The 23,243-nt window shown below is 37.3% G+C and overlaps 2 protein-coding genes across 5 annotated transcripts; both read left to right on the top strand.

Annotated features, from left to right (window-relative positions):
- Window positions 1-775: 775 nt before the first annotated feature.
- On the top strand, window positions 776-10,033 carry LOC126828253 (uncharacterized). The gene is made up of 2 exons (XM_050557916.2): window positions 776-812; window positions 3,922-10,033. The coding sequence occupies exon 2, from the start codon at window positions 3,933-3,935 to the stop codon at window positions 7,743-7,745; it is 3,813 nt and encodes a 1,270-aa protein (XP_050413873.2). The 5' UTR covers window positions 776-812; window positions 3,922-3,932; the 3' UTR covers window positions 7,746-10,033.
- Window positions 10,034-18,127: 8,094 nt separating this feature from the next.
- Window positions 18,128-23,019, top strand: LOC126828254 (protein O-linked-mannose beta-1,4-N-acetylglucosaminyltransferase 2). 4 transcript variants are annotated; one of them, XM_050557917.2, is made up of 2 exons: window positions 18,128-18,407; window positions 20,686-23,019. In XM_050557917.2, the coding sequence occupies exon 2, from the start codon at window positions 20,747-20,749 to the stop codon at window positions 22,838-22,840; it is 2,094 nt and encodes a 697-aa protein (XP_050413874.2). In that variant the 5' UTR covers window positions 18,128-18,407; window positions 20,686-20,746; the 3' UTR covers window positions 22,841-23,019. The 4 variants fall into 4 exon arrangements, with proteins under 4 accessions (XP_050413874.2, XP_050413877.2, XP_050413876.2 ...); XM_050557920.2 differs by having other exon boundaries at window positions 18,128-18,278; XM_050557919.2 differs by having other exon boundaries at window positions 18,128-18,267.
- Window positions 23,020-23,243: the final 224 nt, after the last annotated feature.

Below are 23,243 nucleotides of genomic sequence, written 5' to 3' on the forward strand. Positions count from 1 at the left end.
CCCCCTGTTCTGCTCCTAAACTGGGCTAATGAAGACGGGCATACGCCATACAGTGTGCTATGAGGGAAATTTTGCCCGGGCAGCGGCGCTACAGCCTACTCTTATATCGAATTCCAACTGCCAAGGGATCTTTTACGTGCACGCCAATATGTACACGGGACCTCGGTTATTCGTCCCATCCGAACGACTAGACAGCTGTCCTTGTCAGGCCCTCCATCCTGCATCACTGACAAGGGGAAACCACGCCGGAAAATCTGGATGAACTTTCTCGGCCAATGCAGGGATCAAACACCCGGCCTCCAGGCTAGCGAGCTAGCGTCTTACCCACTTAGCCACGTGATCCCCCCACTTCTATGAACTTATTGACTTCCCCGTATTTATTGCGCATGCTCTCCAGATAAGAATATAACGTCACTGTTCGACATGACTTGTGGAATATGTCTAGCCTTGTTTTTCGAGTTCCTTGTTACAAATGGTGCTGAAACGCATTATGGTACCCGATTCGTGTACCAATGGTAAACTTTTTTTTTTGTCTTAAGTATTGCGTGGATATCTGAAGCCCATCGTTTCCGGTAAGATCACAGCATCAATTTTGATTTAAATTGACAAATAATTCGTGTTTTCAATGTCGAAGACTTAGGATGATATTGAGGTAGAGACTTAGCTACTTTAAGTATATATGTATAACCCAACTGTATACATTCTAGTTCTTAAATTTCCCGCTTAAAGCGTGAACACACGTGATACATATACTAAAACGAAAATAGGATTATTAGAAATATGGAAGCCATGATAATTTTAGATAAGATCTGGTAAGATTTTTAAAGCCACATTTTAATGAGCTAATATTTAGGAAATGGAAGCTTGGCATTGGATCGGACTCATAAATGCAATCTCTTCATCGTTACAATTATCCGGTCCACTAGGATACGTATTAAAATAGAACCTGTCTAGAGATTGCTATATATTATACATGTACATTTATGTGTATATGCCATGTTTATGGGTTTAGAACGATTACAAGTTTACTAGTAATAAGCACAGTCATTAAAACGTGCTTTAAACCCGGAGGAGGGAGGGTGGGGGAATGTGATCGTCCAAGAAATGCTATGGGACATTTTCAAAATTGTGGCCAGTCGACGTTCGGTGCCTATTTCTATCTGAATATCGGAAGATGGTGTGTGTAAAGGACGGGGGAGCAAAACTGATATGGGGGAACGTCTCGAACAAGGTTGGAACCACGGTATTAATACAACTGAGATCAGGGCTGCTTAGAGTTTATTTTATATGCCGGAGCCCCCCCCCCCTTATTTATGCCCCCACCCGATCGAAGTACCGATTGCACCCCATCTAGCTCCTTGGGGGGGGGGGGTCATGGACCCCGGAGCGATGCACTTCTATCCCCCTCTCCTTGGGCCTGTCAGAATTTATAAAACAGTCTCTTCCACATAAGCAATAAGCCCATCCTAATTCTTTATATAACTTATGTATTTAGCATGTAGATCACAACATAGCCTACAATGTATAGCCCACAATATACCACTTCAGTCGCTTATACTGATACATCGTTATTGTATTAGGTTATTTAATAAGTATACTATTCAAAAAAAGTAGGGGATATTTGATTTTTAAGTGTTATTAAAGTCACCTAATGAAACTGACGAAGAAACAAATGACAAAATGAAATGAAGTTCACATTCATCGATTTATTCCAAATGATCGTTAGACTAAGTAAGGCACAGACTGACCATTATAAGGGTAAAATGATACCCGGGGTCAAACAGCAAAGTTACCACAGCATCACAACCAAGTCAGTAACGGGTAAATCCTCCTCTGTTTGCCAAACAAGCATTGATCCGACGTGGCATACTCCTAATGAGACGTCTAAGGTCATTTTGGTCCAGATTGTCCCATTCCTGTTGCAACGCAGCAGCAAGTTCTTGGACATTGGCAGGACATTGTTGACGTTGACGTAACCTCTGTCCAAGCATGTCCCAGACATGCTCGATGGGGGAGAGGTCGGGACTCAGTGCTGGCCAAGGTAATGTGGTGATGTTCTGTTGTTGGAGGTAACCTGTAACGATCCTGGCCCTGTGACATCTTGCGTTGTCATCCTGGAAGATGAAACGGCGGCCATGACGTCGTGCGAACGGCACAACATGGACTGCCAAGATGTTGTCCCGGTAGTACTGGCCTGTAACACGCCCTGCAACAACATGTAAAGCCGTTCTTCCAGCAACAGTGATGCCTCCCCACACCATAACAGAACCACCCCCAAATCGATCATGTCTGATGACGTTAACGTCTTGGAAGCGCTCGTTTCGACGACGCCACACCCTCCTACGTCTGTCCAAAAAATCAACAGTGAACCTTGACTCATCTGAAAACATCACATTGCTCCAGCGTCGATTATCCCAGTGTTGACGATCCCTACACCAACGACGTCTTGCCTGAATGTGATGATCTCTCAAACAAGGGATCACGCGAGGACGTCGGGCGCGAAGGTGACCCCTATGCAGTCGATTCCGAATCGTCTGGCCACTCACTCTCACACCAGTGTCTGTTTGAAGACGAGCGTTGATCTGATTTGCTGTGATGACACGATTTCTCAAGGCCAAGGTACGGATAAATCGATCCTGGGCTTGAGTTGTCGCCCTTGGTCGACCTGAGCGTGGTCTGTCCTGTACAGATTGTGTATCACGGTATCTGGACCATAGCCTGCTTATGACAGACTGAGAAACATTCATCGTCCGCGCCACAACCGCCTGTGTTGTGCCGATCTGTAGCATGCCAAGGGCACGTAACCTTTCATTTTGGGTAAGCCGACGCATATCAAAATTTGTTTTCTGGTCCCTAAAACAATTAAACTGATGTTTCCACCCTGGAATTCAATGCCACAATGACTGTAACATTCAAAGTCAGAGTCGTGCAAATCTTGGGTTGGACCCCCATGATGATCCCAAGCATCACCTGCATTCCATGCGGTAGCTATTGGTGCGTTTGGGCGTCACATGTAACTGGAAATGTTTCTTCTGTTAGGTTCTATAGTGACTTTTTTCGTAGTCATTTGCATATTTTAGTATTATGCCCCCAAAATCAAATATCCCCTACTTTTTTTGAATAGTATATATTGCGCTCTATTACACAACGCACAAGTGTAGGGCATCTAAGTTTATATAGCATGGGCTAATCTTCAGGGGTGTTTTTATTGCGCTTATTAAAGTTTTGAATCTTATTCTATATTATTATATGTAATATGTGCTATATTGCACGTGGCTACGCGAAAACATCTAAATGTAAAATAAATGATTAGTCGAGCGCCTGGAGGCAACAACATTTCTAACAGGGTTTAATTTTTTAAATACAGCTCGAATATCCAATATATCATTTAAACTTTCAAATGTCTTTTAAAATAGCACTGTTTATTTTCGTATAAGAAAACCCAATCTAATTTAAAATTTTAGTTCGTAAATTTGGAATGTGTATTATGGAGTTATTTTTCCGATCATATTTTGATTTTTAATGTTTGTGATGGCGTTACTGGACACACGATTTGCGACTTTTTTAAATTATGAAATCATATGACAAGATTGCTCATCAGGGCACAGTGAATTTTCAGATTGTCGATTTCGAAGGGGTTTCGTATTTCTGACTTTAAAACCCATACATTTTGTTTTAAACAATCACTACGTGGGTTTGTTGACAATGCTCGTCTTCATTAGCCCAGTATAGGAGCGTAACAGTAAGACGTTAAACCCCATTTTATTAGTTGGCAATAATTATAAACCAAATATGAATGACTTTGCTCCTTGTGGGCGTTTCACTGGCCTAGCTTGGTTTCATGTGCGATTTATGTTATTCTCTATAAGTTATAACAGATTCTGTTGTAGATTTGACAAACTGTTCTATTCTATATTTCAGAAAGTGAAATCATGGAAGATGATCAAGAATTTGAAGATCTGAAAAAAAGACTTGAACCCTTTCCAAATTATTTTCAACTTGAACTGCAGAAGGTCAGTCGCAACACGTGGAAAAACGTAAAACAAAAATTAGAAGCAGAAGAGGAAGAGGCTCATACATGCCAGTCAGATATGGAAATACATAGGGATAAAAACCTGAAGGCGTGCGTTTATTATGAATTGGGTGATTGTGAAACGGCTGACAGGTTAATTGGAGAAGTTCTGAAAAGCTCTAGAAACACAAACGTCAATGCCAGTGCAATGATGGCTTTGATTCAATATAAAAATGGAATGTTTGCCGAAAGTGATAATATAATGGGACAGTTAGAGACACTAAAAGACAGTGGGGATACTTTCCTTATTGATGAAGCTTTCGCTGAAATGGCGTATGGATACTCACGAATCGACGCAAAGTATTACACCAAAGCTGTAGATTATTTTGAAGATGTAATCTGCAAAAGACAATCAACTCAACATAAGGACTTTGTTTTTATATGGAAATTTGGTTTGGCTTTAACATTAAGACGATGTAATCATTTGGATCTTAGAACACTCCATCCTGATATAATTCCTGACAAAACGTCTAAAAGAGCTGATGACCTTTTGATTGATATAATAGACAATTGTAGAAACGATGTTTATATTGCTAGGGCCTGCATTGAACGGGCGAATTTATGTTCGAATTTCGTTGATTCGCGTACACACATTGATAAACAGTTAGTTGAAAGTTTAATAAAAGAAGGAGTGAACAAAGCACCAAATGACCATGTTATACTGGCCAAAGCTGGCAGACTTATGAGACACATATACAAATTTCGCGAAGCAGAAGAATATTTACGTAAATCTGTTCATATACGTGAAACATCGCTAGCTCTACATCAGTTAGGTTTGCTTTTAAAGGGGAAATTGAAAGCACGACAGAAGCGGGAAAAAAATAATAGCCGAGGGAGGGGTCGAGGAACTGGTCGAGGGTCATGGAAGTCATGGTCTCGCACAAACTCCCTTGTGGAATATAACAGAACTAACTATAATAGCACGTGTGTTCCTCAGTTCATGTTACCTACTTCACCAATTTCACGACCACCACCACGCCAAACCCAAAGAAATAAATCTGTTAAACCCATAAGGCTATTTTCATGTATGTCAACCTCTAATGAAACTAGCCCTCAACACAATCCTGGGCTCAAAGATGGGTCAAAATCAGACCCACATTTGAAAATTCTTCCCTTTGGTAGCTTAGCAAAAGAATCCATGTCAGATAGGCAGTCAATGCCTAAGAGAGGAGGGTTTACTTTGGAAGATGAAAACGACAAAGGTTCGTCAAAACCGGTACTGGTAAACACGTCAGACAATCCGATACCGGAAAGCAAAAACATGAAATCCACAGTGTATAAGGATGACAAACTTAATTCCCACCCGATAATGGAGATTTGTCCTGAGTTAGCTAGTCTATCACTGGAACCAAAGAAAGCACAGGATATTATTTCATATCATCAAGTATTGGACAACTCGGGACCAAGCAATGTGACACACGTATCCACAGACATACAACCAACAGTGGATAGAACACAATCAGATGTATTGAATCTACAAACATATGCTGGGCCAACAGCTGTTGATGAATCACACAAAGAGTCCTTAACAGTAAAATGTGTTATCGATACCAAATGTGATATTGAAGAAGATTCAGAAATGACCGATATTTTTGAACATCCTTACTCACAGGAAATTCGTTTAGGTTCAACACCGCATCATAAATATCCAGAGAGTAAGTACCGAGCAAATAACCAAGTCCCTGAAAAAGGTGCATATATCTTTCCTGCAGATGCTTTGTGTAAAGGGGACGAAAACGAATACAAAGATATCAAAAGTTCCTCCTCTTTAATTACCCCATTTAATACTGAGACAGTTGATAGCACTACTGAGACAGTTGATAGCACTACTGAGACAGTTGATAACACTACTGAGACAGTTGATAGCACCACTGAGACAGTTGATAGCACTACTGAGACAGTTGATAGCACTACTAAGACAGTTGATACCCCATTTAATACTGAGACAGTTGATAGCACTACTGGGACAGTTGATAGCACTACTGAGACAGTTGATATAACTACTGAGACAGGTGATATAACTACTGAGACAATTGATAGCACTACTGAGATAGTTGATAGCACTACTAAATTTCAAGAAAAGGATGTTCAAGATATTGAAGTTACTGTAATTAAAGAAGTCATTTTTAATTATAGCGATGATACTATAAACAAAGTTACGGAAGTTAAATCGAACCAAGGAAAAGACTTGAGTGACGCAAATAAAGCTGCGGATACTGCAAATCGAGACAAGGACTTTGACGTGGATCATGAAAACAAGACTTTAACGAAGGCTAAATCAATGCAAATGGATTTCAAGGAAAAATATCCGGGCATAGTCAGTTCACTGTCGCCAGATGCCAAGCCGTTTGTACCTTCCACAAAACTATCCGTAGCTTGTGACACACAAATTAGGTATTTGCGGGCCCATAGTTCACCTATCCTAGAATATGGATCGTCAATGGGATTATTTAGTAGAATACTCAAATCTCCGGGACATGATCAAGTGGCCATTTATGATAAAAATAGCAAGTATCAGTTAGAGGAATGCCTCACAATGTTTCAAAAATCTTATGATATTAGTCAAGGTCGTAATAGGAACGCCGCATACGATATGGGCCTAACGTATTTGCAAATGACTCCGCCCCAATATGAAAAAGCCCGAGAAGCGTTCAGAAAAACATTCGATTGCAATTCTCCTTTAAGTCGGTATAGAGGATTTGAACAATCCGGTATATGTTTGGTTCACATGAGTCAAGAATCGGATAGCAAGCGAAATGACCATGAAAAGGATGCTTTCGAAATGTTTAAACGGGCCATACGATGCTGGGGATTGTGTCAGAAGGCTACGCCAATATTCCATAACCCAAATCAACATCTACACTCCCTGAAGTCAATTAGACAACTTATTTTGGGGGAAGAAGGACGGTCGAGAACTAAGAAGGTTAAAGAAGTAGCTGATCTACACTACTGTGTACGAGAATATGGCGAATCATTAGGGCTGTATAAAGAACTGAAAGTCAAACTTGAACGTTCCAATGATGCTAAAGATTTGGATATAACTAAAGGTATAATAAAAAATAATGTAAAACTTGGAAACTTTAGTGATGTTCTGGATTTGATTCTGATTTTAGTCAATAGTCGAGAAGGATTTGAAAGTAAAGCTTTCATCCTGGAAGTGTTGCTGGAGATAATTAAATCGGCTATCAACAATGAAAATACCAATGTGATTAAATCAGTTTTCGACATTTATCGTCGTTTGAAAGAATATGACGGAGACGATGACGATATAGTAGTCATTTACGACGAAGAGACTGTTGGGGGTCAGATCTTTGGTTGGCTGCAAAAACTTTCTGGGCTGAAGATAACCAAAAATGACGACAACGTTCCAATAAATCATCTTAGAAAACTTGGACAGATTGAAATCATCTCTAATAGTGAAGCTGTTATTTTTATCATAGCTGAGCAAGAGAAGGAGACCGACTACCGTGAGTACCTTGTAGGTTCAGCACTGGAGGCAATACAGAATAAGAAACGTTTGTCAAAAATTGTTCCAATTACAGTCAACAACTGTAGCTTACCATCGTCACTGTGGGCCTTCAAACGATTGCCATATCCTCGAAATAATCTAGATACAGACATACATGTAGCATCTTGGCTGTGTTCTTTCTGTGACATTTTGTTGTCTTCTTAATAAAAAGATCAAATGTTCAGAGGCAATAGCTTAGAAATAAGTCGCACATTTTTTTCTATTAAGTAACTTGATTTGCTGTGGTTTCCAGTATTTTTAAGTAGCCAAAATTAAAGTGAGAGTTGTGGATATTTTTGTATTTTGGATATAAAGAGAAGCTGGTATTCTGCTGATTGACTATCTTAAAAAAGGTAAGACTATCAATGGAAGATGTCATGCCGATCTACTGAGACAGTTGCTTGAAGCTATCAAACCTAAGCGACTGGGAATGCTCACCAAAGACGTACTGTTACACCAGGACAATGCTCCTATTCATTATTCGGTGATTTCCATGTCAGCGATCCATGATTGTTGCTTCGAATAATTTTGCACCACTGTGACCAAGTGCTCTATAACAATTATTTAGGTGCATCATAGAACTTATTGACACCCAGCTCGTTTTGATACTATAAGATATTGTTATTCATCTATAAGAACGTAATTAAATAATGAATCAATTCCACATGTATGGACAATTTAGATATGACCTGTATACATCTTTACCAGTCAGCGAAATTAAGGTAACTTGTAAACTCCATATATAGTCATGATCTGGTGTGCGTAGAACCAGTTGTAAGTTATATAACCATAAGTTTGCTGACAATTAGACAGAGGAGAGAGAGACGAGCGGATAGGAGCAGGGGAGAGCGGAGACCGGTGCATGGACTCACCCGAGTTCAGCCGCTGCCATGACAGAGAGCCGGAATGGTTTTTATCTTAAACTATTCATGTACTGTGTTGATATTATTGTTTATGTTCCTGGGCCCGGTTGCTAGAAAATTCTTAAAGTAAGCACAAAGTCATGCTTCACTTTTTCTTACGTAAGAAACTTATAAAAATGCCGTCCCTAGAAAATTCTCAAGACCATTCTTACGAAAGCACAAGTCGAGTATAAGTCTAAGCACATTGTGACTGGCAAAGTTGACCATAAACTGAGACTACGATGCTCTTTAACGTCATAAAAACAACTTTGGTATGCGAATTATGTTTTAAATTTGTCGTCTGCTTCATTGACGTCATATATATATATATATATATATATATATATATATATATATATGGTTCATTTCGATGCATTTGACCACGCTGATCCGCAGTGAATATTTGCTTAGCCGCGACAATCACTGATAAGGATGACATTGATGCGGCTTAATGAGCTAGAAATATTAACTTTTTTCCTGCGACAAATTAAATTCTAAAACATTTTTGTATATATTGGAAAGATAAATAAAGGCGTTTGACGTATTTGTAGTTAAAAATTATTTCCGATTTAGTGTAAATGGGTATTAAAATGACTAAAATGCAGCATTCTCTCCGAAGCAGTTATGTCTTATGTAAACAATGCACGCGCCATTCAGCCAATGATTCACACCGCGTGCTGTGACAGCACGTGTTAAGGCAGTCATCTATGACAGAGATATTATACGAGACTCGTAATTCTCTGTGAAACAGATTGGCATTTGACATGTTCCCTATTCACATATAAAATGTGCCACAAGATAAAAATAAACCGCAGACACATACAAACTAACTGAATAATTGTGAGAGCGCCGTGCCTGCGATGTTAAACTAGCCTGTGTGTTTGTAGCCTATTGTTTACTAATTGGCAAATAAATAAAATGGTTTCAGGGTAGGCCTAGAAGCGTATTTTTCTATAGCATTCTTAATTTGAAATTTCTTCTGGAGAAGGATTTTCTCTGTCTTGTAATTGTCTCTTTGGTATCAAAAGGTGTCGGAAATACCGTCGAATAACTCTACGGTCAGCCATCTTTTTGAAGCACAACCAGATTTAAGGTTGGTAAGCAAGCCGTATACCTTGCTTGGGACTTGTGCTTAGATTGACTATGTTTAAGAACGAAGTTGTGCTTAAGTTTTTTCTTGGAACGCATAATAACGTTCTCGTGCTTACAATGAAGTTTAAAATCTAAGCACAAGAACGTTCTTAAGAATTTTCTGGGAACACAAAATAAGGCAAGTTTACTTAAATGCAAAGTCTACTTAAATCTAAGCACAAGAACGTGCTTAAGAATTTTCTAGGAATCGGGCCCAGATGTAGTTTAGCACCTGTTTAATTTATGTTCCTGTTTAATTTATGTAGCTGTTTTATTTTTATGTTACTGATATGTAAATAAATCATTATCTGTTATCACCATAATAGTGTTACCCCATCTTATTTATGTGATATTTTACAACTTAAATGTCCATCTAGACAAATATATATACCTTAAATCACGACGGAGTGAACGCTCTTTCCTTTGGAGACTTCATTTTTATGGAATAAACATACACTTTTTATGGAATACGCTTCCACTTTTTATGGAATACGCTTCCAATTTTTATCGAATACGCTTCCATTTTTTGGCGAATACGCTTCCACTTTTTGGCGAATACGCTTCCACTTTTTATGAAATAAGCTCCCACTTTTTATTAGACAAAGTGACACTTTATCTCATTTTAAATCGCTTGCAAAACCCAATTGTTTTTATCTAATTTTAATGACTTTTTTTTACTGAATAAACTCCCACTTTTTATGGAATGTTGCCTCCCAGTCCGTCGGTCCAGACTACAGTTATGGACGGATTCTTTTCAAATTTGGTGTGAAGCCTCGTTGTCATGAAAGGACGAGTCCTATCGATATTGAACGATATCTCCCAATTCTTTTCAAATTTTGTGTGAAGTATTGTCACGAGAGGACGTAACATGTCGATATTCAATGTTCAACGAATTTCTAATGCAGGGTTATCCTCCTTTTGCCGAAAACCTTGCGACCTCGATGGAGGCTATAGTTTTTACCGGATTTTTACAAATTTGATAGGAAGGATTGGGGTTATGAATGGGTGAACACTAGCTATATTCAACGTTCTGCGTCTTTCCATTCCGGAGATATCCCCCGTTTGTCAAAAACCTTGTGATGGAGATAGATCCTTTAGTTTTTATGGAATTTATTTAAAATTTCATGTTTAGAATTGGGGCCATGAGAGGATGAACTCTATCATATTCAGTGTTCTACGACTTTTTGTTCTGGAATTATCCCCCTTTGCCATAAACCTTTTGAACGCCATACCGGCTATAGCCTGGACAACCTGCTCTAAATGACGTCAGGCTGGTTCCTACGTCACCGAGCTATTCTTAGACATTAAAGAAAAGCTTAACAAATTTTCTAGCTTACTCATTTTAACGCTGAACGCCATCATTAGGGATACCCGTCTATTTTTAGTAACACAACGTCAAAACATGGCTGCCCACTACCTGTCTCTATATGCAAGTCAGAAAAGGAGTGACATAGGAGCGAGTCTGACGTATTAGAGCAGGATATCCAGTCTATACCGGCTATAGTTACCGATATTGTCGTCGCCCCCGTCCATCCGTCTAAAGTTAATATCCGATTGACTTGAAATTTATATACAGTGCTTAAGGTCATGAGACGAAAAAGTCGATATTCAATGCAAGAGTTATGACCCTTGATCACTTTGGAAAAAACCTTGTGGACGCTCTAGCAACTAAAGTTAATATCCGATTGACTTTAGATTTATACAAAGTGTTTAAGGTCATGGGACCAGGACGCCTATTGATTTTCAACGATTCCGATAATTACTGCCAGAGTTATGACCCTTGATCACTAAACATTAGCATGGGCCAAACAAATTCTAACGATTTTCTGATAATTAATGAGCTGTTTCTCTTAATCAGTTTTTAGTGTATGATAAATTTTTCGTTACCGACAAAAGTAAAAATATGCAACAACATTTATTGACTGCTCGGACGATTTAGATGCCGGGGACGTACGTTTCGTTGCCTGGCAACCTACCTTCAAAGATACATTCCCACAAAAGTATTTATCGGGTGGTTATTGCCCCCCAAAAATGTGTCAGTTTTGGTATATATGGAAAGTAGAGACACTCAATACTGAATTCCCTGAAAAACAACCATGGAGGGGACACAGAACAAAAATAAGAGTGTCCCAGTAATTGACAGCCCGACGATTAGGGCTGTCTACTCGAATGACGTCAAAGTTCAAAGGTTGCACGCGTAGATTGTCTTACCTCTTTGCTTTAGTGAGCACTTAAATTAACATAGGCCTATATGTTGATGAACATGATTATGAGAGACTTAAACATACAACGGATTCTGACACTAAACTGCGGAAAATGAAGTGGGCGAGGAAAAAACCCAGATTAATTTACTGAGGCTTCGATATTTATGGTAAATGGACGGCGATTAAAGGCAAAATTGTCTTTTATATGCAATGAATATTGACCCCGGGCGAATCACCCTTCCTAGCCGCTCTGTGTGGTATCAAAGTAACCAGCATGACCCCGTGAATGTTTTAGGCTATCGACTTTGTGACCCGATGATTTTGAGGCGGAAGGATACAAGAGTTGACAGGTTGTTTAGGTTGAAATGTAAGGCCGAAAATTGCATGTTTACTTCTCTTTACTTCCAGCTTGTGTAGGCCTATCTCAAGTTTTTCATGGTGAACCTACATGCTTTTGGGCAAGAGTTTGCCACATGTTGCTCCATCTGTGGTAGAAAGCGTTCTGTCCAACGAAAATTTTGGGAAAAGTTAGAGCCGGTCTAAGAGACGAGAATTAACATTTTAATCATTAGTGATCTGTGGTCATACCATTGCGAATCAGTGGTACCGCGCTTACTCGGGTCTCCACGAGTGCGTTCGGGTTACCGATGACGTCATTAAAACGGCTTACACGCGCCAGGCCGAAGTAACCTGCCCCAATGACGTCTATAACGTCATTGAACTGCCCCAAGCAAAGCCCTGTATATAGGGAAAGTTACGACAACTCATTTCCAGGCGCCATTTTGGGTCCCAATTATGACGCCATAAAAGCTATGACGTCATGGCTTCATACAGGTTTACATACCAAAATTTGTTTTTTTCTTGTAGTATTAGGCGTTGAGGAATAACGTTTTACCCTAAACAAAATGCAAAAGAAACCAATGCAGTTTCGTTCCGTGATAAATATAGGCTTATCACACAAAATCATACTCAAAATCGGGGAACTTTCTGAGAGCGATATCTCGTAATCAGTGTGTTTTACTATTTACTGGTGGGATTATAAATGATTTCATTTTAAAATTACCCAAACACAGAGTGGTTATGCAAGCGAAATGTGCCGAAGAATCGAATTTGATAAACATCAATTTAAAAAAAGTATTTTTATATGGTGCCGGGTGTTTCTTTCATAATGGCCGCCAAATTTGGTAATATTATTATTATTATTATTATTATTACAGCATATTTATATCGCGCCCTTTCATAAAACATGTTCAGGGGCACTTTACAAAGTGACAATATAATCATAAATAAACAACAAGATTATGGACATCTTAACGATTGTATACAAAGTCAGTTAAAAGCCCCATTAAATAAATGTGTTTTAAGTTGTTTTTTAAAAGGATATAAGGTCCATGATCTCATATATCGTGGTTATGTACGCGAAATGAGCGGAAATCGAATTTGACAAACATCAATTAAAGAAATGTATTCTTCATGTGGTGCCGGGCATTTCTTTTAAAATGGCTGCCGAATTTGGCAATATAAGGCCATTTAACAAAATACCCATAAATTTGGTATAATAAAAAAGCATCTCATACAGTGGCGGCACCAGGGGGGGGGGGGGCATTAATCTGGTCTGCCCTCTGTTTGCCCCCCCCCACCCCCAATAATTTTAGAAAATAAAAAAAGTATTTGTGATACCTTTCGGTAATCAATACCTTCTACGGAGAATAAATCCCACATCCCCACTCAGTCATAAACTTGCATGTTGTAGAGCATTTCCGACAGTCTATTTTTCAAAATTTTCTTGGCGAGGTCCCCAATGGACTCGCTACTTTGGCGCTCACAAGGGGAATTCGTTGAGGTTCGCAAGTCCGTTCGTTTGACATTTTGTTCTCTAGTCGGATAAACTAGTGATCAGGTGACGGATGGTATCTGGTCAGATCTATTTATGTCGACGATAGGTGCCTGGGAATACTGTAAAACAGCATTTCCTGGAGTCTATTTTTCAAAATTTTCTGGGGAAGGACTCCCTACTTTGACGCTCGTTAGTGGGCTTCGTCTTTATTCGCAAGTCCGTTCGTTTGACACTTTACCTCATCGATCAGTGCCTGAAATACTGCCAGGCTGCATTTCCGGCAACCTGTTTTTCAAAATTTTCTGGGGGAGGCCCCCTACCCCTAGTTGAAGCTCGTGCCTTTGCCCCCTTAACCTTGGACTTTGCAACAGCTTTGCCCCTCCAATCAACAAACAAAATGGCGTCAAAATCGGATAAATTTATCTCTTATAGAAGCTAAACTACGGTAAAATAAAAAAGTTATTGGCCGATTCGGCTGAAATTTCGTGTGAGGTCATGGCTAGTCCCCGTGATGCTGTTTAGAAACAAGCAGCAAAAAAAAGAGAAAGAGAATAAAATAATAGGTCTGGTTAATTTGTTTAAGGGGATCGGATCATATCTTAACATTTTCCCCATTTTCTTGCAAATGTAAGCTGATGAAGATATTCTCCCAAATGCATGACAACCCAGACCAAGGACTACTCCGCCCAAGACCACTCAGACCAATAGATAAGTCCACTCAGTCAAAGACAGAAGACCACTATGGTTAAGACTGTGTCATCATTATTGAGGTGAAATACAATGTGCAGTACTCATACCCAACAAGTTGTTATGGAGAGAGAGAAATGGAGTTTAACGTCCACTCGACACAAACTAGGTCATTTTGGGACTTACATATGGTTTAATTTTTTTATTTCAATAATTCGCTTGCGCGTAGGGGTCTTTAGCAGTGGGAGGAAAGGGGAGGACCCAGAGAAAATCCACGAGGTTGGACAGGCGACCCTACTCCTTGTCACGTACAACCGGGGATTCGAAACCACGCTTGTTGACTCAATGACAGACTTTATGATACAGTGCGCACGTGCTAACAATTCGGCCTTCCAACCCCAATGTTATGGAGAAAATAAGAACCGAAATAGATGAGTTGGTACAAGTGCACTTACTTTTTTTGAAAAAAATATGTATGAAGAATTATTTCTGCCTTTGCATCACCAGTCAAAAAGGGGGCATTCCTCCCAGGTTGCCTGACTGTAGCTGTGGAATGTTAAACCCCTCTTGTTAAACTCTATTGAACAAATGACAGGGTTAGGGTGACCAGAGATCAAGCACCAAACAAAATTTTCAATGTGAATGTAAATCAAGCTGCATTACACTTTTACAGATAGATCAATAATAGATGTACTTGTTACAAGTGAAAACTTTCTTGTATGGTTTTGTGTATATTGTTCGAATATAAAAGTGACAGCCAAACATATGCTGACAGTGACATTGATTTTAATAGTGATGATGATATTGATGAAATTATGTGAGTAGGCCTACACCTGTATACATGTATTTTTGTCAGTGGTTTTTTAATATTACATATTTTAAATATGTTTTACTTGAATGTACTGTACATGTCAATAAATTTTCATATATTTTGTCACTTTATGCTTACTATATGTTTTTATTTTACTTTTTTATTCTAATTCATTTCCGACGGTTTCCCCTTGTCAGTGGTGCAGGCGGAGAGCTGACAAGGCACAAGGACAGCAGTTTAGTCGAGGTCCTGTGTATACATTGGTGTGCACGTAAAAAAATCCCTTGGCAGTTGTAATTTGATATAAACATAGGCCATAGTGCTGTGCCCAGGCAAAATTTGCTTTATAGCACACTGTATGGCGTATATGCCCATCTTCATTAGACCATTTCATTTCGAATTCATTTTACTAGAACTTAGGTAATTACTGTTTGTTTTTCTCTTATATGTACTTTTATTTACTGGTTGGTATATATCTTTCAATTTTGTACAGTGTATATGGGCACAAGACCTGATCTCTGTGTAAATACATGTATTCTGTGAATATAAGAACCTGAACAGCACATTAGAAACCGTTCTCCAGTATTAATACACTTTAAAAAATGATGATGTTATTATTATTATTATATACATTTTTCATTAATACTAGTGGTGTATGGTATTGTTGTGTACGAGGAAATTTATATAATTGCATTTGTTAATTTTTTTTAATTTCTTTCTTTAAATAAATGTAATCTTATACTCTCTTACAGGGGGTTGGGTAGCGGAATGTTTATTTAGAAAATTTTAACTTGGTTAGTGAATCTTTTGTTTTAAAGCTATTTAAATCGTCTGCTCCTAAATCTTGTTCATTAGATCCCGTTCCGACTTCTGTTCTTAAGGACTGTCTAGATGACGTTATTCCAGTTTTTACCAATATTATTAATTCTTGTATATCATCCGCTACTATTCCCAACGTTTTCAAGCGAGCTTATGTTACCCCTTTAATTAAAAAGTCTACACTGGATCCTAATGTTTTTAAAAATTACAGGCCAGTCTCTAACTTAAGTTTTATTTCTAAAATATTGGAGAAATGTATTGCTTCTCAGATAAAGGCCCATCTAGATGATAACTGTTTGTATGAACCATTTCAAAGTGCTTATAAACAATTTCACAGTACCGAAACAGGTTTAACCCGGGTTTCAAATGATATTTTAATGGAAATTGATAATAGAAAATGTACATTTTTAATTTTATAGATTTATCTGCTGCTTTCGACACGGTGGACCCTTCCATTCTTCTACGTAGACTTCAATTTAAATTCGGTATTTGTGGCTCTGCAAAAAATCTTTTAGAGAGCTATCTTGTGGGTAGAAAACAGTGTATTGTTAATTGCAAATCGTCGTCTGAATCTGTTTTGTCATCTGGGGTTCCCCAAGGTTCTGTTCTTGGTCCGATTTTATTTACCCTCTATACGTCACCATTAGGAGATATTGTCAGAAAATATGGTCTCAGCTTTCATTTGTATGCCGATGATACTCAATTATATATTTCATTTACACCTAATTGTCCATCTTCTTTCAATTTATCAAACTTGCAACTTGAGAACTGTATTAGTGAAATTAGAAAATGGATGTCAAAGAACTTTCTAAAATTGAATGATGATAAAACCGAATATTTGTTATTAGGCTCAAGGCATCAATTAAGTAAATCTGCACAAGATAACCCCCCTGTTGTAATTGGTAATTGTGATATATTTTCATCTTATTCTGCTCGTAATATTGGCGCTATCTTTGATAGTTTTATGCTGATGGGAGCTCAAGTAAATAATATTTGTAAATTGTGCTATTTTAATATTAGAAACATAGGTAAAATACGTAAATGTGTAACTGTAGAGGCCACTAAGTCACTTGTTAATTCTCTGGTCACTTCTCGATTAGATAACTTTAATTCACTTTTAGTTGGTTTACCTTTAAAGCTTATAGATAAATTACAAAAAGTACAGAATACTGCGGCTAGACTTGTTACTTTAACTAAGAAATGTGACCACATAACTCCTGTTTTATATAATTTACACTGGTAACTGTTAAATATCGAATTGATTTTAAGATTTTATTACTTACTTTTAAATGTTTAAATAATTTAGCTCCTGTTTACCTCTCAGATCTTTTAGAACTTTATACACCTGGCCGAACATTACGTACATCAGATAAACTACTTTTAAAGCCCAAAACTGTCAACTAGTCTCTTATGGTCAGCCTCTTTTAGTTATCAAGCACCTGTTTTATGGAATAATCTACTATTTAGTTTAAGATGTTGTACATGACATCTCTATATTCTTTTAAAAAACAACTTAAAACACATTTATTTAATCAGGCTTTTAACTGACTCTGTATACAATCGTTAACATGCCCATAATCTTGTTGTTTATGTGTGATTTACATTGTCACTTTGTAAAGTGCCCCTGAACATGTTATATGAAAGGGTGCACTATAAATATGCTGTAATAATAATAATAATAATAATGGGTTGGTAGAGTTACTTGGGACCCAAGATGGCGTCTTTGTACAATTGACGTCATATTTGCATGACGTCATATGAAATTCCTGGCTTCACAGTTGTCGCAACTTTATCTATACACGGCTTTGGCCCCAAGGAGCCGGTTACTTTGGGAAGTATCCCATAATTCAATTATTCAACATGGCAGCAAATAAATTTTTTGATCGAAGTTATATTTGAAGATTAAATTTAGGCGACGGAAGAATTATTGTTGACACTTTGCTCCGATTAAAAATACCATATTTCCATTCCACAGTAGTGTTGTGTTTATTTTAATGATTCTACAACTTGGTGCAACGTTTCCAGGAGTTAGAAAAGGTCACCCAGTGTCCTTTCAGTTGCCCAAAGGCACATTCTATCGCAGAACTGAGCTGCGCATGTCTAAGTGTACTCGAGGATCTTGGTCGAGTAAGCCCGAAGCAAGTAATCGAACGCGATACAGGTGACCTTCACCCGGGATGTCAACAAACATGTCTGCCTCCATCATCGGTGAATGAGTTATCTCAATATCTGATTGTTTTCTGCATAAACGTATTAGCTTTTTAAAGAAAGTATACGGGAGTCTGTTTGATATATAGTAAGAATCTGGTATAGAAGATAAAATTTCAAGACACGTCCTACTTTTCTGCTCCGACTGGGCTAATTATTCTAATGAAGTCGGAAATTGATAACCTATCTTCTAAGTTGTGTTCTTCTAGTTCAGCTGTATGTGTGAACGTAAGTTCTCGTTACACTCGCCCAGTACGTTCAGGGGAACCGGCCTATTGACTCTTTGTCAAAAAAATTTCAGTTCCAGTAAATCTTACTGGGGAACTTTTTACTGCTAGTGCTAAACGGTTGCGTGTCAGTCCGTTTGAACACTAGAAATTGTAGAAATAGAAATGTTTCCACTACTGATGTCTTCCGCCTTACACCAGCCACAGTAGTGGCTCGTCCTACAGAGTTCCCTTGCGCAAGTTTTTTAGTCAAATGACTACAAAAAGGTTACTGGCCTACAGCTCCCTTAATTTACACATAAACTGACCCAAAACCGTACTGCACATAGCTTAACATATAATAAATCACTTCCCATTGAAATAAAGGTGAAGCCTTAATTACCGCATAATTATTTGATTTGAAGAAACCCAACTGCTACGCGAAATTTCAACTGGCCAGTGTCTTCACTATTTGTCATAGAATTACTTATTCCAATACAAACTGTAATGATATGTGCTGACAATTGTGCGTTTGAACCTATTTGAACTTGCGTAAGGAGTCTTAGACTGTATCAATTGTAACGTTAAACACACAGTTTAACGTTACAAGTATGGTAACTATTTGAACACCTGTACAATGTAAAAGAATATTTTATTTTAGTTTATTGAGAAAATAAGACCTGGCTTACCACGCTATAGATGTGCGACACAACATGCTGTTTTAAAAATACGTCCCATTCTGCTAAACAGCTTGGCAGAAACCATTGAAATCTGCACAATACTAGATCTTTGTATGATCTGAGAAATATCTTTCTCTAGGGTTAGGGTTCAGGTTAGGTTTATAAATTACATGTCAAACGTACAAATTGAAGCTGTAACAGTGTTGGATTGTGGCTAAAACTATTCTGAAGGGTTAGGGTTAGAATTGTGGGTATAAACACGGAAAGAATCAAAGATATTTCTCAGATCGGGAAGATCTAGTATCGTGCTTGAAATCTAAATATAGGGTAACGCACAAATTTACGTATATCGGCCATATCAGGTGAATCAAAATTGGAATTTGTGAAAAAATTTGACTGTAATTGGGCTAGGCAAAACAATAAATGACTGAAGATTCTCAATTTTGCAAACATTCCAATTGTTTCCCCCCTGCTTACCTAAATTTTGTTTTGTCATAAATGGCCAAGTTACATAAATTTATGTGTTACCGGTACCCTATATTTAGATTTCACATACTGACTGGAGAGGGAGGTAAGCAAGGTCTTATTTGCTCACTAAAATGTTCCTTTACATTGTAGGCCTACATAATTTCACGTGGCAAGTGTAATGAAACCTACGTTCAAAGCTGAACTAGTGTTCTTAAAACATGTATCAGTATAGTAGCTAGGTTGAAAAGAGTTGCTTTGTTTACAAATTTGAAAGATCAAAAGATGAAACGTCTATAGTCATGCATTCCAGTGATCTTAATCAAGTTAATGACCGACAAAGATTAGGCTAACAAAAAAAGTTTAGGCCTACCCTTCTTAAAATGGCTCTTTTATTCATTAAAAAACAGAATCTGTCCGCTACTGAGAGTATTAAATGTAGGCTACCTGCCTGATCTGTGTTTATATAATTGTAGTGCTAAAAAATGTTTAGTGGACAGATTCTAAAATCAATCCATTTTTTATATGGCCACAATGAAATATATTTATGTAAGCTTATTTATTACTGCTAGTGTTATTGTTATGAGTCTTTTAAACAATGTAGAATTGTTTAAAAGTCATCATCTGATCTACTTAAAATTATAAAGCCTGTATTGTTTTGATTATTGCAATGAATAACAATCACAACACTTTCTGATAATTACTCTGAGAGTTATTGTCCTTATTATGTCTTAGAATTTTGTCAACTCACCTTGTATGATACAGTTAGCTTATGCTTTTCATTTAGGCTACTTCAAAATTCAAAGTCAACAGATTTTATGGATCTCCTGGATTCCTTAGTTACAGTATAGTCGAAATATGTTTTGTTGCCTGGCAACCTATCTTTATGGATACTTTAGGCATTATGTTGAAATGGAATTGAATATATAATTATTATATTTTTTTTTAAAAAACGTTCTTGATATTTGTAGTTCCTGAGTATGTAAGAAAACTTGTGATTTGTCATCCATGTAATGTAGACAGTAGTCATGGCAGTACTAATGGGTTTTGGGTACACATAAATTTAAATGCTTCAATGGTTAATTGACTTAACATTAACTTTAACTTTAGCCAAATGAGTTAAAATTATTAACATGATTCTGATATCACTTTCAGATGTGTAGGAGTTGGTAATAATGGCAGTTTAGTTGTGATGTGACCATTATATAAATATAGTATGAGCTTCCATCTGATAACCCATGCTGTATGTGCAGCTGTTATTGCTACATTAATACGTAAATACCTCTACATCAGTTACCAATATGAAGAATTAGAAATATTATATGAATCATGTACAAACCACATTGAAGGTAAACAACCTGGTTTTAAGAGCCATGGCACAGAATCGAATCAATTTCATAATAAATACCTGGAAGAAGAAACAATGGAAGTCAGATTAGGATTAGGAGATAATCTGAACAAATTTGATAATACAAAAGAAATGGAGTATTTTGATAATCTTATGACTAGTGGTAGTGATGATTATTTGACTGATGAATTGGTCAATGATTATACAGGAACACAATTTACTCCAAGGTCTGAAGAAAAGGTTTTGATTTCTGAATCAACATCAAAATATATTTTACCAAGCACCTCACACACCAATCAACAGCACCCAGAAGCTATTGTTAATCCATCAGAGGTACAAGAAAAGCAACCTATAAGTGAAAGTAAAGTGACACCCACCCCATATACTTCTGTTTGGTGCCATGGAGCCAGTACCAAAGACAGAATCTGCCATTTCCACAATCTGTGCTATCATACAAAACACAAGGATTTTATTTTCTTTCAAGATAAAAATAGTTTTCACGAAAATCTTCCCCTCGAAAATAACTTTATGAATATATTAGACATGTCTTCAGTTGCGAACCATAATTTACATTACTTTTCACTGACTACTTTACCCAGTCATGCAATAAATAATTTTACAATCAAGTGGATAAAGCCTATTAGTTTAATATTTAATCGTTTTAAACTTGATAATGTTATGCATGTTATACACGATGATATATTACCACTTCATCATACACTTAAACAAATCTCATTTAATACTAATAATTCTACAAACTTTATAACGACTAGTGATTCAAATCTTCATCAAAAGTTTGATATTCAGCTTGTTGCAATGGATGGATTAGAAGAAGACGAAGATTCTTTATTGATGTATAATATATTTTCAAATCATAATCTGCTAACACGAGAAGCGATTCAACAAATGAGTGAAATGGTCTGTTTTAATGATGCTTATGTTGGAATTTCAAAATTAACAACTTGGTACCAATATGGATTTCATGAACCACAAGGACCTTTAGATACATCTGTGACTGGATTTCATATTCATCAATCTATTAACTACATTCTAGCCAATATAAACAGTGACTGTCCACTCTGTAACATTGGTCAGTATTTAGTGCTAATATCTAGGAAAAACAATCGACTCATCATAAATGAAATGGATCTAAGTGTAGCAGTAGCTCAGAAAATAGGATTGCGAGTTATGTCAGTTAGCTTAGAAACTCATTCTCTTGAAGAGATTGTGAATATTGTTCATCATTCTAAGGGTATTATAGGAATGCACGGTTCATTATTAGTGACAGCTGCATTTCTGCTACCGGGTAGTATTTTAATGGAGTTGTTTCCCTTTGCGATCAATCCATCGCACTACACACCATATAAGACATTAGCAGAGTTGCCTAACATGGGAATAGTCTATAAATCTTGGGTTAATACACATATTAATAATACTCAGATGCATCCTGATTGGTCACCAGCATTAGGAGGAATACAGCATTTAGAAAACCAACAAGAAATCATGGATCAAAAAGAAGTTCCCAAACATTTATGCTGTGATGATCCTTCTTGGTTGTTTCATATTTATCAAGACACTATAGTTCACATACCAGAAATCATACAATTAATTCAATCAGCACTTTTAAAATCTGAATCAAAATCATATACCGGTAACAGGAACCAGTTAGTACCAGGTACAGTTTCTAACATTAAGTGCACTATTCGAGAACATAAAGCATCAATAAGTTGGAACATACCATGGAATATACAGTATTTAGTTCAGGAATCTTTGTCATATGATTTATGGTTTTATCATGTCAAATCTAATACAACATCATCTTATATTTTACCAAATATAACTAGTCATTCCATAAATTCCATTATAAAAAATGATGATTATTTAGTTTGGATGAGATGTAAGCTGAATGATGTTTTAGGTGTGTTTAGTGAATCTGTGAAGTGTGGTATTCAGAGTAATTAGTGCTTAAATAGTTGATATTATTCATATAAGGAATGAAATTTATTGATATGAACAGAACTGTTGAACAATTGTGACATGCAAACATGACAGGTAGTATTTGATTGTAATTATGCATTTATTTCACTGCAAACTCCAGATATTTATAATGATATATGATAATAAAAATAGGTTATAATTCAGTGACGAGGAACTGGTCAGATTATTTTTCTCACCAGATTGTTGCAGCCAGACAAAGGGTGCAGGACGGTGGGCCTAATAAGGTCAGCTGTCTAGTCAATCGGATGGCACGGAAAAACCGAGGACCCGTGCATACATTGGCATGCACGTAAAAGATCCCTTGGCAGTTGGAATTTGATGTAAGTGTAGGCCATAGGTGCCGCTGCCCTGGCTAAATTTCCCTCAT

Source organism: Patella vulgata, chromosome 7 (assembly GCF_932274485.2).
Source record: "Patella vulgata chromosome 7, xgPatVulg1.2, whole genome shotgun sequence".
In the NCBI taxonomy this organism is placed as follows: domain Eukaryota; kingdom Metazoa; phylum Mollusca; class Gastropoda; family Patellidae; genus Patella; species Patella vulgata.

Bases quoted from the DNA above. Each gene is read 5' to 3' on its own strand.
- LOC126828253 (XM_050557916.2), top strand. From the start codon at position 3,933: ATGGAAGATGATCAAGAATTTGAAGATCTGAAAAAAAGACTTGAACCC.
- LOC126828254 (XM_050557917.2), top strand. From the start codon at position 20,747: ATGAGCTTCCATCTGATAACCCATGCTGTATGTGCAGCTGTTATTGCT.